Source organism: Arachis ipaensis, chromosome B7 (genome assembly GCF_059453495.1).
Source record: "Arachis ipaensis isolate K30076 ecotype BB chromosome B7, ASM5945349v1, whole genome shotgun sequence".
NCBI classification, from domain to species: Eukaryota; Viridiplantae; Streptophyta; class Magnoliopsida; order Fabales; family Fabaceae; genus Arachis; species Arachis ipaensis.
The window spans coordinates 114,315,581-114,330,118 of NC_142442.1; the positions used below are offsets into that span (position 1 = coordinate 114,315,581).

Here is a 14,538-nt window from a genome sequence, read left to right on the forward strand (position 1 = left end):
TTTCTGGGAAATGTTTGATGAAAGTAATGAGTAATGATGAAGACTTAGGAATATAAAAAAAGTTTGAATCAATGAAAGGCCGTTAAAGCCCATTGGAAACGTCAATATTCCCAGAAACGTACGAACAGTTTTATCTCTTTATAACCATTTTTAAAATTTTGAAAATTCAAAAGAAACATGTGAGGAGCACGTGATTTGGTAAAATTAATTTGAAACAATGTTTCAAAGGGAAATATTGGGACTCTTTGAAGTCAAAAAAGTTTTCGATGTCTTTTGAAGTCAGGAAAATTGTTGATAGCAATACGTACAGAATAAGAGATATAAAATAGTAGTCGAATCATGCAAATAAAAGGTAAGTGTCTCAAAAGATATAATTGTCACTAAAACAAAGGTGAAAAGGCTAAACAAAATAAGTACAAACAAGAAGGATAAAGTAAGCTCCTAAACATAAGTATCAGATCTTGTTGACGTTGGCCAAGGTTCAAGGACTCTTGCGCTGCTTCTTGGACATCGATGGCTTGAGTGACTGCTTCGACTAGAGAATCTCGACCTGAAAGTTTAGAAGCCCGAGCCTTTTCAATCATTTCCAACAGAAGAGAAAGGGCGGCATTGGTAGATGCAATCTTATCTTTTCCTAATTTTAGACCAGCCAAGTCTTTCTCTAAGGATGCGATCTTCGATGTCATGTGTTGTTCCTTTCCCCAATCTTCTGACAAAACCTCAGCAACCTAAGATTTAGCCGTATCGTATTTTGTTAGCTGAATATCATAGTCAGCTAAAGTTTCAAATGACCTGTTCAGTTTTTGGTCGGCCTCATGAATTTTGGAAAAATGGGAGGAAATGTCCTTAATAAATGAACCAAGAGCAGAACATATGTCGGAGGAAATGTATTGATCAAGAAAGGCAAGTGCGTCAATAAGTCGAGCTTTTAGGGCAATATGGTCATTAATATCCTCAATAGAATGGTTCAGGCAATCGAGAATGATGTTGATTCTATAAACAACTTGAAGATCTGGAACTATGAGTTCAGGAGAGGCAAGTTTTTCAATAACTTCTTCTCCTTTGGTTGATGATATCTGAGTCAATTTCTCAGCTTGAGGGGCAACGGTACTCAAATCTAGACCAAAAGACTTCGCCATAGTTCCTTCAGAGGAATAAATTTGTCAAGCTTTAGATAGGAGATTTTCCAGGTTAAAACTGACGTCATCAAAATTCAAATATCCCGCTTTTGGAGAATGAACATTAAATGGTGTTTCTATATCTTGATCGACGATTTTCTATGTCGACAGTATGGGAGTAGTGTCTTTATTGATGAATTTCTATGTCGAATGTCCAGTGACAGTGGCAGCAGTCGACCCTGATTCATATACAGGCCCAAATTCTTGGTAAGCTTCCGCGTCACAAGGAAGATACATATAGTGGATCTGAACAAAAGAGGTACCAGTGGAGAAAAGGTCGAAATATGAGATGTTGTAGTCGATGACGGATTTTGAGTCAGAATAGGATGAGTAGGCTGAAGGAATTGTTTCAGCAGAAACTGGTTGATCCATCTCTCGATCAGAAGGGTTATCAATGTTAGCAACTCGAAAGGAGGTCCTTTTCTGAGATTGCTTCAACTGCAATATGTTAGAAAAATTGAAGGTGCGAGTCGAAACTTTTGAAGAGTAACAAATGTCATTAAGTACATACCTTTGAGGTGGCAGGATGAACTTTTTGAGGCTTTAGTGTGTCAGCTCTTATCAGAACATCAATCGATCCACGCTTCTTGAAGGTAAGGGTTGCACCACTCGATCGTCCACTGCTCTGACTTCTACCTTGTGCATCCCAATTTTTCTCAACTGGTTGTGGGCCAGCAGCAACTTGAATAATAGGCATCTATCGAGTAACTGAAGGAATTAAAAAGATAAAGTAAGTTGAGTATCGAAATTATGCCTATGAAAGTACGTAGTACTTAGGAAAAAGATTTTTTTTATTTACCTCTAGTTTTCTTAGACGCCATCAGTGCAGGAGAGAAGACCAGATTCGAGAAGGCTTGATCGACAGATGTACAATGGGTAGAAAAATACTTTGACCACCAAGCATGAAAATCAAGAGTTGATAAAAAAATAACTACTGATATTCAGACGTTGGCATTGAGTCGACATCCATTGGTGGTTCATTTCTAACATCTCGTCAAATTCTTTTGTATCCGACAGTAAATCTTTTGAGCCTCAGGGTCGAGAGACAAAGGAGAAGATAAAGCTTGAGCAAATCCAAATTGTTGAGCTACATATGGAGGTGAATAAACAACTAGTTTCTTTTTGAGAGCCCATATCGACTCATGAGGTAAGCCGACAGGGAGAATTTGAGGAGTTAAGATCCTAACCACATATCATCGACTGTTACTTGGTTTTTTGACTGGGAGCTACTAAAAGAGTTAAGGCATGAAATAAAATTATGTCAAAATGTGAATGGATTTGAAAAATAAGAAATATTGTTATCTTCATTGATGTCAAATAGAACCCTAACAAAGTGTCGAAAAGCACTAATGTGAGACATGATTTTTGGTTTCATCCAAGAAAGTTAGGAAAGACGAATACCGTCAATTAAAGTGTTGGGAACTTTCGAGTCAGAGGTTGTGAGACGAGGTTCAAGAACAGCTTTGAGCCACAAATTTACAATCCAAAGGGGACCAAAGGGATTGATTGAAGGATCCCCTTGACGAATTTCACCAACAATCAAAGAAAGAGTTTTGTAAAGTTGACTCAAGATCAAGGCAGGAAGGTCGATGAGTTTTTTGTGATGGATCATAATAGCCAGGGGCAAGTAGTTGTTCTTTTCAATTTTGACTAATTTAGAGCAGAAGACAAAAGAATTAAGCTAAAGTAAGAGAAAACTACATACTCACTATTAGAAATAGGATTTCTATCACAACCCATATTGTTTTGAATGAAGCTCGATATGGAATTCGAGTCGACGTTAATATCAAAATCATCTTTAGGCAATCGGTCGACCATGACATGAATTCACCATCAACTGGTAAACTGGTTAGGGTCAAAATGTCCATCAGAGTCGGACCCATCATTCCATAAGGAAAATGAAAGTTTAGCTCGTAGTAAAGGAGCAATATAAGAGAGATCAAAGGTGGCTAATTCTAAGGCATGCGCAATATTTAGAGATTCCCAAATTGGCTTATATGTAGGTGCGAGTCGAGACATCCAGGTTAAAAAAAGAGGACTCAAATCCTCAGAGGGAGTAGTTCTAAAAACTCGACCAGCAAAGTTTGAAGCCTTGATATTTTTGCAGAAAATCAATGGTAAATGTCTGGTGGTGATAGAAAGAAAGAAGAAACAGAATCAATTTGTTCTTGGATTGCCAAAGGACCTAAGAAGGAATACAATACTCCATTAACTGAGAATGGCAGAAATACCTAACGACACCAGAGATTAGAGGTTTCAACATTTGGGTTAGGAGATCTCAAAGCTCCATCTTTATCATAGAACTACGCTGTTTCAGCCACTAATGGAGGAAGAGGAAGAGGAAGAGCTTTATCTCCTTCTTTGTGAGAATGAGAAGTGGAGGCCATGAGTGCTGAAGAAGAGAATGCGATGATGATGGTTGGCGTAGAGGTTGAATGAAAGAGCAATTGAGAAACTGAGGAAGGCATGTCGCTTGGAGAAAAAATGATTATGGTTTTCAAGAAGCAAGTTTCTTAGAAATTAGAGATGATTTAATTTAATTTGAGAAGCAATGGTGGAATCCTCTATTTAAGGAACGACTCATTAAAATAATCCAGGGGACATTATGTGTTCTTAGAAAAGTGCGCGTCATTTTAAATGATGCGTAACTGTCCTTTCAAATTTTGAGAATTTGAAAAGGCTCCATGTGTCTGACACGAGAAATATTAAAAACTTGTATCTTTGAATAAAATAACAAGTTTTAAAGGACAAATTGTTGGTACAAAAAAAAGGATTTTGCTCGACAAGAGGGCGTTTTGACTACCAAAGGTTTCGACTACAAAAACAGAGATGGGTAAGCTGAAATCGAAGAAAGATGGTACAAAGAGCTTTGAAGTCAAAAGATAGTTATTGCATTTTCTTGAGTATCAAGGCTTGCTACTCGACCATCAAGACTGAGTGGAGAACATGGATATGAAATTTGAGGAGCAAGTTAAAGAAACGTAGGACTTGAAGACCAAGAAAGACGCGAAGGTCAAAACCTGGAGATCAGGATTCTTCATGGTCAAGGTAAGGTCATGGCTGAGAAAAAGAAGGAGGTAAGATAGTGGACAATAGGCTCCATGACAAGTCTATCCCTATGGTCTATAAATAGGAGAAACTCAAAAGAGTTAGGAGACTTCAATCAAAAACACTAGATCATCACATAAATTTATAAAATTCCCAGTTGCGTCTCCGCAACGCAACGGAAGAATATGGAGTGCAAGTACATGTGAGCGTTAGAAGTCAATTTTTAACTTGTTTTCTTTTGTTTATTTGATTCGTTTTCGTTTATTTTCTTTGCATTTTGTTATTATTTTACTTTGATCAATATTTACATTTTTATTGTTTCTTTATTTAATTACTTATTCCTTTGTTGATTTTTTTATAATTCTGCTACTAGTAATTTCGACATAAAATTGTTTTGACACCATAATTAAATAATTTTTTGATTGAACTCGTTCTTTTTCAGAAGGGTCATATCTGCTCTCCAATACTTGAGATCTTTATACAAGCTCGTTTTGATACTACTTGTCGAAGTCGACCAAAAAATGAGTAAAACAAAAATATTTTAACATTTTGTACTACAGACACTATATTATTAGTAATAAATATTATGTGTGCAACGTAGCCTTTTTCATTCTAAAATCGAAATGGTAATGACAACCTGACAAGAATTCCAGATACCTGCATGTATTTGCATGGAAATTTCGATCTATATACATGGTGTATATTTTATACTTATAAACACATGTCCACTACTATCTCAACAATAAAAGTAGCGGTGGGGGAAAAAAACACATGCATGCAAGAGCATAGAAATTTCGGTCTATATGGTGGCTATTTTAATTCTAAACTCAAATAATAAAGGGTAAGAAATATCTTTGGTACTCTTGAATAAATTTGGGGATATTAATTAAATATTAAGGGCTATTTTTTTCCAACAATAATCGACTGAATTTTTTCCCCTTAAATATCTTTCTTTTTTTTTTTTATGTATAATAGCAACCATAATCCTTTAATTATTTCTTTTGTTGTTATGTTAGTCACAATCGCTTAAAAGTGCGTTTGGTTTAGTTTGGATTTTTATTTTTTATTTTTATTTTTATTGTAAGTGTAAACAAAATATTAAATTAAAAAAAATCAAGATTTCATTGTTTTTACAATTTTTTTATACAAAATTTTTAAAACAAAAATATTAAAAATAAAAAGAATACAAACCTAACTCACCTTTAGCCATTGTCATTGGTCGTTCCACTATTTTCAGTATTTTATAATAAGTTTTAGAACATGTCCCATGCTTTATTTCAATTTAATTTTATTTTAGGTTTTACAAAATATTATATTAGTATTTGTGAAACACATGTCATAAAAAATTATTTGAAAATAAATACAAGATTTATCACTTTAATATTTAGTTTTAATTTATTTTAAATTTATATAAGCTGACAAAATTTAATTAGTTCTTCATTAAAGTAAAATCATCTTTCCAAAGTAAGATCGATCTTATTTCATCTATCAAGTTTAAGGCAAAAAAAAATTTAAAATAATTTCACTTCATGGACATATATTTGAAACTCCATAAATGCTCTCCTTGAGTTGCTCTTATGGACTTCAAAAGAAGGCGCACCCACTTTATGCCTTCATCAACCTTAGTGGAATTGTCAAAGATTTATTCAACATGCTCAACAACCAAAGAAAGACTTATGTTATATGAGTAGTAGTCATGAGAAGATGGAATGAAAAGAATATGCGACATGCATGGGACACTTGATCCCTTTACTTGAACTATATATATACATGTAGGAGAGTAAGCCAACACAAATAATACTCCAACAACCAGTAAAAAAAATTGGCAATCATTAACCACTATATATATGGAGGAGGAAGTTGTTGAAGTGATGAAGAAAAGTAGCAGAGCCTCTCCGGCCATGTCTTCTACTACTCATGTGCATTCTCCATCCATGGTGGATTCGGCACCCAAAACTCCTAAAAGCCCGTTTGCAACTCGTTTTATGAACACTCCCTTGGCCAGCCCCATGAAGAAGGCCTTTGAAAACATACACGGTTACTTGGAAGAAGTTGGGCGCTTCACTAAGCTTGACCGTCAAGATGCCTGGCTTCCTATCACCGAGTCGAGAAAGGGAAACGCATACTATGCTGCGTTTCACATTCTCAGCTCGGGAATTGGATTCCAGGCCCTTGTTCTTCCCTTGGCCTTCACTAATCTAGGATGGTGGGTTTTCATGTTACCTTATAAATTTCTGCTGTGGTTATTTATATTGTAAATACCGTTTAAAAAAAAAAGGAAAAAAGCTACATAGCCAATAAAACTCAACCTTTATTCAGTTAATGATTAAGACCCATTTAAATGAATGTAAGAAAAACATTTGTTGCATATTTCCGTGACATAATAGTACTGTGAACAACAATTTAAGACTGTGTCGTATATGTTGATGCAGGATTTGGGGAATCATATGTTTGTGTGGGGCTTTCATGTGGCAGCTCTACACGCTATGGTTACTAATTCAGCTCCACGAATCGGAGAGTGGGGTGCGCCATAGCAGGTACCTCAAGCTTGCAATGGCAGCATTTGGTAAGCACTAAGCACAGTTATATTAGCTTTTTAGCGCACTAAATGTTATGAGCAGTGCTAGGCCAGCCAAATTTGTGATATTTAGCTATCAATTAGCCATCATCAAAAAGTGCTAGCTCTAAATTTTCTCAAATTTTATTTAATTTAATATTTAGAGAAAATATTATTCTCCTCCTTTACGAGATGCTAAAATGACATTTCTCTCTTCTCTATTTATAAAATGTATATTTCTCTCCCTTATAATTTTTAAAAAACCTCATGTAATCCATTTTAAATTTTTTTGTGTTAACTAATGTTAACTTTATCTATTTTTTAAAAAAAATTATTTTTTACAAAAATACCCTTAAGCAAAAATTTTATTTTTTACAATTAATATATATTTACATTGAAAAATAATTTTACTAAGTTTTTTTATTTAATGTTAAAATAATATATATTGATATCGAAAAATTAATAGTAAAATATAAAAATAATTGTTAACAAAAATTTTGGTAAAATTATAATTTAATAATTAAAAAATTATTGAAGGATACCTTAGAAAAAAATAATTTAATTATTAATTTTTAAAAAAAATATTTTAGTAAAAATATAATTTAATCAATAAAAAAATAATTTATTAAAGAGTATTTTGGTAAGTAAAATGTAATGATAAAAAATAAAATTTTTGCTAAAAGATATTTTTATAAAAAATAATTTATTTTTTCTTGAATTAACACAAAAAATTTAAAACGGATTAAAGAGAAAATATTTTAAAAGTTATAAGGGAGGAGAATATACATTTTATAAATAGAGGGGATGAGAATATCATTTTAGTATCTCACAGGAGAGGAGAATGGTATTTTCTCTAATATTTATTCTCGAGTTGTAGTCTTGTAGATCTTTGTTAAGTACCTATATTATACTTGAAACTATAAACTTTTATTTTATTTTTTTATCAGTCATATATAGTTGAACCCTTTTTTTTTTTTTTTGAAGAAAAAAGAGTTTTGTTGTAATATTTAATTATCCGTACATCTATTTAAAACTCTGCAAGTAAGGGGTACTTTAGCATCCACCAAAGTTCATTATAAGAAGTATTATTTTGAATAAAATTTCAGGAGTAATAATGCAATGTTTAATGGCTTGTACTCAATCATATAAACTGTTCAGATTAAATGACACACATGATGTTATGAACGAAATTGCAGGAGAGAAGCTAGGAAAATTGCTGGCACTGTTCCCAATCATGTACCTATCGGGTGGGACGTGTGTGACCCTCATCATGATCGGAGGTGGCACCATGAAGATATTCTTTCAGATTGTGTGTGGAGAGGGATGCACCCTAAGCCCACTCAGCACCACAGAGTGGTATTTGGTGTTTACTTGCACAGCCATTTTGCTTGCTCAACTTCCCAACCTCAATTCAATTGCAGGGGTTTCACTTATTGGAGCCATCACTGCTGTGGCTTATTGTGCTCTCATATGGATTGTATCTATGGTCAAAGGCACCCTCCCTCATGTATCCTATGATCCACCAAAGGGTCCATCAAAGTTCACTAGCACTTTTTGTGTGTGCAATGCTCTTGGCATTATAGCATTTGCTTTCAGGGGTCACAATCTTGTGTTAGAAATACAGGTAATGTTTAAAAGAATATACCTTCTACGTTTGTTAAATATCAAGATCGCTACTGACATGTACATGTTTTCTTGTTAAGATAATAACTAAAATATTGTTATGTTAAATAGTTTAGTCAAATATGTCAAGCCATCTAATAATTCTCACTATCATCTTCACATTAAGACATTTTCATGCGATTCAGAGTACAATTAAGTGTCATTGTTGCAGGGGACAATGCCTTCGGATGCTCAACAACCTTCCCGTTTGGCCATGTGGAGAGGTTGCATGTTTGCCTATCTAATAATTGCCTTATGTTTGTTTCCCCTTGCCATCGGAGGTTATTGGGCTTATGGAAATTCAGTAAGTGCATCCTACTATCTCATTCAATAATAATAGCTCATGTTTCCAATGACTGGCTTAACAATAGACCAATAGCTAAAATAAATAAATAATGGCGTGATCTTTGAAATCAGATACCTCCCGACCAAGGGATGTTGAGTGCCTTGTACAAGTTCCACCAACATGATACATCAAAGTTGATCATCGCTTTGACAAGCATGCTGGTTGTCATCAACAGCCTCAGTTCCTTCCAAATCTATGCAATGCCAGTGTTTGACAATTTGGAATCAAGGTACACAATCAAAAAGAACAGGCCTTGCCCCAGGTGGCTAAGAGTGGCCTTGAGGGGATTCTTTGGATGCCTCGCCTTTTTCATCGCCGTAGCTTTACCCTTTCTGCGAAGTTTGGCAGGTCTTATCGGAGGCATTGCCCTGCCTATAACTCTAGCTTACCCCTGTTTCATGTGGGTAGAGATTAAGAAACCAAAGATTTATAGCATAAATTGGTGTCTAAATTGGACGCTAGGAATACTTGGTATGGTTCTTAGTTTAATGGTTGTCACAGGAGCCATTTGGAGCATAGTGGCTCAGGGAATAAAATTCCACTTCTTCAATCCACAGTAAGAACATGAAATGTACCACCTCCCAGGATGCATGGCCAAGCATGCAGAGCTAACATTTGGGATGTTCCCAATGGCCGTTACAGATAAATTTCGAGAATCATTATACAATCATGGGAAAACTTCATTCTAGATGTTGGAAGTAGAATAAACTTAATATTTGGCATCGCCCTACAAATATTACATTTCGAAATCACAATCTGAGACAGGTCATGAAACAGACAAGGATAATTTCACTTCTATTCTTCATATATGGCCAACAAACCAGAAATCAACCTAGCAAAGCTCCAACCTAGTTACCTTACTGAAAAATAATACACCTCTAAAACTCAACTGTCTAGCACACATGTTGTCATTACACAAGAAATCATCTGATGGTATTTTAACTTCCAAATGTAAGACTTACAAGGGGTCAAAAGCTCAATAGTAACTTGCATTAGTAGCACTTTGTATACAGAAACGTGAAAAGAAAAATGAAATGCAAATATATAGATACTTGATGATACCCTAGCACTACTAAGTTACACCATCTCCCATAGTGATCTACATCAGCAAGTTGGATAAGCACATGTTGACACAAGATCGTCAATTATGTACTTGTTTGACTTGCTATAGGTTGAATCAGGAGTTACACAAATCCAATTATGAATATGAAGCTGAATCAATGGAAATGGTCAAGAATGGCCATGATCCCTACTCCAGGAAAAGGAGAGAAGGGACAAAAGGAAACATGCCAAAGATCAAGACTTGACACCATTTTACATTGACAACGGGAGAAGCATTCTTCGTTTCTTTTTCCTTGCTAGTCTTACTTGCTTTGTAATTTTCATGCATAAAAGCAACAACACCGTGATACAAACTAATATAAAAGCAAGCCGGATGTGCTTAAAGTACAACGAGACTACTGAGAAAACCAGGAAAGCTAAAATAACAAGTTCCCATATTACAAAGACCACGACATCCACCCTGTGTCACAATAAAGAAGAAACGAAAGGCATCATTATCATCATATAATGCTATGTGGGAAAAAGAATTGCATTGGTAAACAAACAGCAATTATCCGGCTAAAAATCTCTAAAAACGCAGATATTATATGTTTTCACTTTTCAACCCACATCCTCCACACTACAACGTTTCTTAAGTGCAAAAGGTAAAACATGATTGTAGGTTTACAATTTGCAAATTGCAATAGGCTGAACAATCATAATAAGCATTTTCGTTAGATAACTCAAGCCTGCAGCTTCCTAAAAAACTGGGCAAAACTAATCTTAACTCTAGAGTCTCCTTTAGAGAACCCATATATAATCTTTCCATATAAAGTTCACCAAAAAAAGGCAGTCCAATGCACAAGCATCCCGCATTAACACATGGTCTGGGAAGAACCGCACCCAAAGGATATATAATAGACAACCTATCCTAATAATTACATCCGTAGCAACCTACCTGGAGACAACTCAAGCGTTGCTCCAAGACTCCCCTTCATAAAGTTTACTAATCCGTACCATATTTTAGAGAAAGCCCATTTTTCAATAGCAGGCACAACCAAAACGATCCCCAAATCAAGATGTTAAATTGAACAGAAGATGGGCACGTGCCCTGTGAACAATTTGAATAAAGATTCAAATAAAAAGCCCAACTGAATTTCCCTGCATCTGCCTAATGATTTATTTTGTTATAACTTAATAATAAATTCTCCCTATCCAAATCATATTAGGAACAGTCTCCGGCGTAATCGCAACCAATTTTTTTAATTTAAAAAACATGAAGTAAGGGAAAAGCAGCAAAACGCATTGTAGCTAAAGAGGAAATCAGAAGATATTCAAGTAAGCGGTTGAAATAAGAAAATGACAATTGGTGTTTTGATTGCGAGTTACACCATATGTGCAATTATTGCGAGGCACAAACAACAAACAGGGAAAAAGAAAGGAGATTTGATTATAAAAGGCAAAATATTCATAATTTACAAATATATTTATTTTGAAAATTTAGAAAAGAAAAAAAAAATGTTGGGTGTTGGCATACCTGGAAGAGGCGAGATTAGAAGAAGTGGAAGAGAAGAACGAGACAGAGGCCCAGTCATGCTTGGATCGAATCTGATACTCCCTTAGCTGCTCCGCCAGATTCGATCGTGTAATCATGGTACCTTCTCTCCTTCTCTCTTTCTCCTCTCTCAAAGCTCTGATTCTCTCTCTCTCTCTCTCTCTCAAACGAGAACGATGACTATGGCGACCTCCCCTTCTTTTGGTCTCCTTTTTCTCTGCAGAGCCAAAAAACTGATGGAGTTTGATTTCATTTGAGTTTAGTCGAGGGCGAACCAACCAGGCAACCACCAAGCAATCTATTTTTATTTTTTTTATACTTCTCTCTCAAACGGGCCTTAGGCCCAATTATAACATATATTAGCCCAAAGAGATACCCAACCAAAAGGCCCAATGAGTTTGCATATTGGTATCCTCCGTGTAAGGAAGTGGCAGAGTGTAGTAGAGTGAGTTTACCAAAAAATAAAAAACAAAAACTTGTGTCGTAGAGTGAGCTGGTTGTAGATGGCTTCCTCAGGCGGCGGCGACGGCGTGAGGCCAACAAAGAGGCCGTTAGGGTTTATGAAGCACGCGATGGCAAGAAAGGACAGCTTCATTCAGTGGTTTGCGATGACTGGGATTCTGCTTCTGAGCATGAGGTCTTTGGGTCAGAAATACCGAATCCATAGCCTTCAGGAGGAAAACTATACTCTTCAGGAGGAGCACGATTTACTCGCAGAGCGCATCAACAACATCAAGCGTGATCTCCTTCATGAAGCTTCTGAAGACTCCACTGGCGCCTTTGCTTCTCGCCTTCGTCTTCTCTTCTCCGATCACCACTGATCGCTCTTAGGTTTTCTTCTTTCTTTCCCTTTTAATTCCTTTTAGTCTCGTCATTCTTATGAACTATCTGTTACTACCTCTTATTAGCGATAATGAATGGATTGTGTTGTGCTATTGGTTCATGTGTAATTTCAATTAAGAATGAACGGAATTGCACTGTTGAAAGCGCTTCCCAATCTTGCTGTAGAGGTGTTTGTCACTTTGTCTTTAGCTGAGTATTTGTATCTTTGTGAATTGGACTGAAGTATGATTTCGACTAAATTATGACTAGAGACCTGAGCGGAAATTTTTGTTCACGTCTAGCGATTTACTATTGCTTTAGAAATCAGAACCTTATTATTGTAAACTAACTTCTATAGGGTATTCTCCCAAGATCAGCATCTGCTTCATGGTTTGAGTTGAATGATAATGGTGGTGGTAAGGGCTAGCAAAGGTTGATCAACATCATGGTGCAGAGAATTAGAACGCATACCATAAGTTGATTTGTTGATTATGAACCTTTCTGGGGACTTTTGAAATTTCATACGGGATGGAGCTATCTATGTGTAATCGGTACTAAGGCTTACAACTGGGCAATTAGGACTATGATGATGATGATTTTTGCAATTTATGTCCAAAGTTGGATGTTGGACGTTGAATTTGGACATCTATTTGGAAAATAGGAAGAGATAGAATACTGAAACAGACAACATTCTCTTTTGAGTCTAATTGTTAAAATAATGCAAGAAAAAAATAATGATAAATAAATTTTTGTAGAAACAGTAAAATGAAGACAATAACCAATCTTAGATCCCACCATTTCGAGTCTAATGTAGGGAGAAAAAATAGACCCATATAATGCATCACCCGACACTCATAATGATAAAAGGGATGCCCGGAAGTTATAATGAAAAATATTTACTTATAGCGACGAAACACTAGCAAGTTGCACCCTGCCGCTGTAGTTTGATAAGCAATTTATTTCGAATAAAATAATTCTTTTTCATCTATATTTTCTGTCTCTGTCATCTATTATTTTTCTTAATCTGGATTTTAATTTTAATTTTGATCTATATCTTATTTTACCTTCTAGCCCGCAATGTTACTTTAGCATTCTATGATATGAACGGTGTTTGTGGTTTGTTTGATTTTGTTCAGTTGTAGCTTGCTCCGTAAAATGTAAACCACAATTGTAGGAACTTTATTTGGCATACCTTAAAAGTTTGCATCCACTCCTCACCCACATCTGTGAACAATTGACTTTGAGTGATAATGGAAACATTTAGTGGATCTGACTTTTGAGTGTAAAATGAAAAATCACAAAGTAGTTGAATGTGTGATATTGTGTTAACTATGAGCGCGATTGCTGGCCTGTGAATTTCTCTCGTGAAGCTATAGGAAACCTGCATTACCATATAGTTGGAATATGGAAAGGTATATTTTGTTAAAGAACAAATGGACGACGGACATGTTCTGACTTATGTTGGTGGAGAATTAGATTGAAAGCGAGTATCAAGAATGCGCCAACCAATGCATCTTAAAAATTGAAAAGTGAGTGGGAGATGCTGCTATGGCCATCGTTATTACTATAAGATAAATTGTTGGGTCTAGCAACTTTTTGTATTTTTGGCCATCATTTGGCCAACACAAACTAAATTGTTATTTTACTAATTCATGTGTGCAAATTTAACGTAGGTGCAAATTGTTTTGATTTATGGGTATAAAATATATTGATTTATGTGTGTAAAATTTTAATAAATATAAGTATAAATTATATATTTTTTGTGTGTAAAATATCTGTAAATATAGATACAAATTATTGTTGGTTAAGTGTTGGCAAAAAATGATAATATTTGCTAGTCATGTATCATTGCTTTTACTCTAAAACCCTATTATAGTCTATGGTTTACCCGTTTATATATTGGCCAAAAATGATAATATTGCTCTTACTCTTCGGTATGATCCTGTGGTAGATTTAACTCCTGAAACATGAGTAAATGGCCAATGACGCATATTAGTTAGTTATTTAGTTGACAGCAGCGATGTTTGATTAAATAACATTTAAAGATCATCATTTAGGCTATCTAGATTGGTCTATCTCTTACCCCCACTCTATTTTCAGATAAAAACAAAGCTCTTTTAATAAAGTTAAAAGACATAAATCTCTAGTCTGTATAATAAATTTGAGTAAATTTATGTAGTTGCAATATGAGGAGATTAATGATGTCTGAGTGCGCCTTGTAGCATGTCTTTTTTTCATGTCCAAAAGCTGTAGTTGTGTAACTAAATTAGTTAAAGCTAAATTAATTTTCAAAATAATAATTGGACATTGTTTCATTTATAGATTCTTT

General features: G+C 35.1%; 3 protein-coding genes across 4 annotated transcripts; 2 read left to right on the forward strand and 1 right to left on the reverse strand.

Annotated features, from left to right (window-relative positions):
* Window positions 1-5,745: 5,745 nt before the first annotated feature.
* On the forward strand, window positions 5,746-9,765 carry LOC107609738 (lysine histidine transporter-like 8). Its single transcript, XM_016311757.3, has 5 exons — window positions 5,746-6,432; window positions 6,659-6,792; window positions 7,980-8,407; window positions 8,618-8,749; window positions 8,863-9,765. Exons 1-5 carry the CDS (start codon window positions 6,074-6,076, stop codon window positions 9,349-9,351), a joined length of 1,542 nt encoding a protein of 513 aa, XP_016167243.1. The 5' UTR covers window positions 5,746-6,073; the 3' UTR covers window positions 9,352-9,765.
* Window positions 9,454-11,679, reverse strand: LOC107609740 (uncharacterized). The gene is made up of 2 exons (XM_016311758.3): window positions 11,370-11,679; window positions 9,454-10,313 (listed from the first exon to the last, which is right to left on the reverse strand). Exons 1-2 carry the CDS (start codon window positions 11,483-11,485, stop codon window positions 10,106-10,108), a joined length of 324 nt encoding a protein of 107 aa, XP_016167244.1. The 5' UTR covers window positions 11,486-11,679; the 3' UTR covers window positions 9,454-10,105.
* Window positions 11,680-11,782: 103 nt separating this feature from the next.
* Window positions 11,783-13,362, forward strand: LOC107609741 (uncharacterized). 2 transcript variants are annotated; one of them, XM_088493632.1, is made up of 2 exons: window positions 11,783-12,218; window positions 13,346-13,362. In XM_088493632.1, the coding sequence occupies exon 1, from the start codon at window positions 11,891-11,893 to the stop codon at window positions 12,206-12,208; it is 318 nt and encodes a 105-aa protein (XP_088349758.1). In that variant the 5' UTR covers window positions 11,783-11,890; the 3' UTR covers window positions 12,209-12,218; window positions 13,346-13,362. The 2 variants fall into 2 exon arrangements, with proteins under 2 accessions (XP_088349758.1, XP_016167245.1); XM_016311759.3 differs by lacking the exon at window positions 13,346-13,362 and adding an exon at window positions 12,568-12,706.
* The last annotated feature ends 1,176 nt before the right edge of the window (window positions 13,363-14,538 follow it).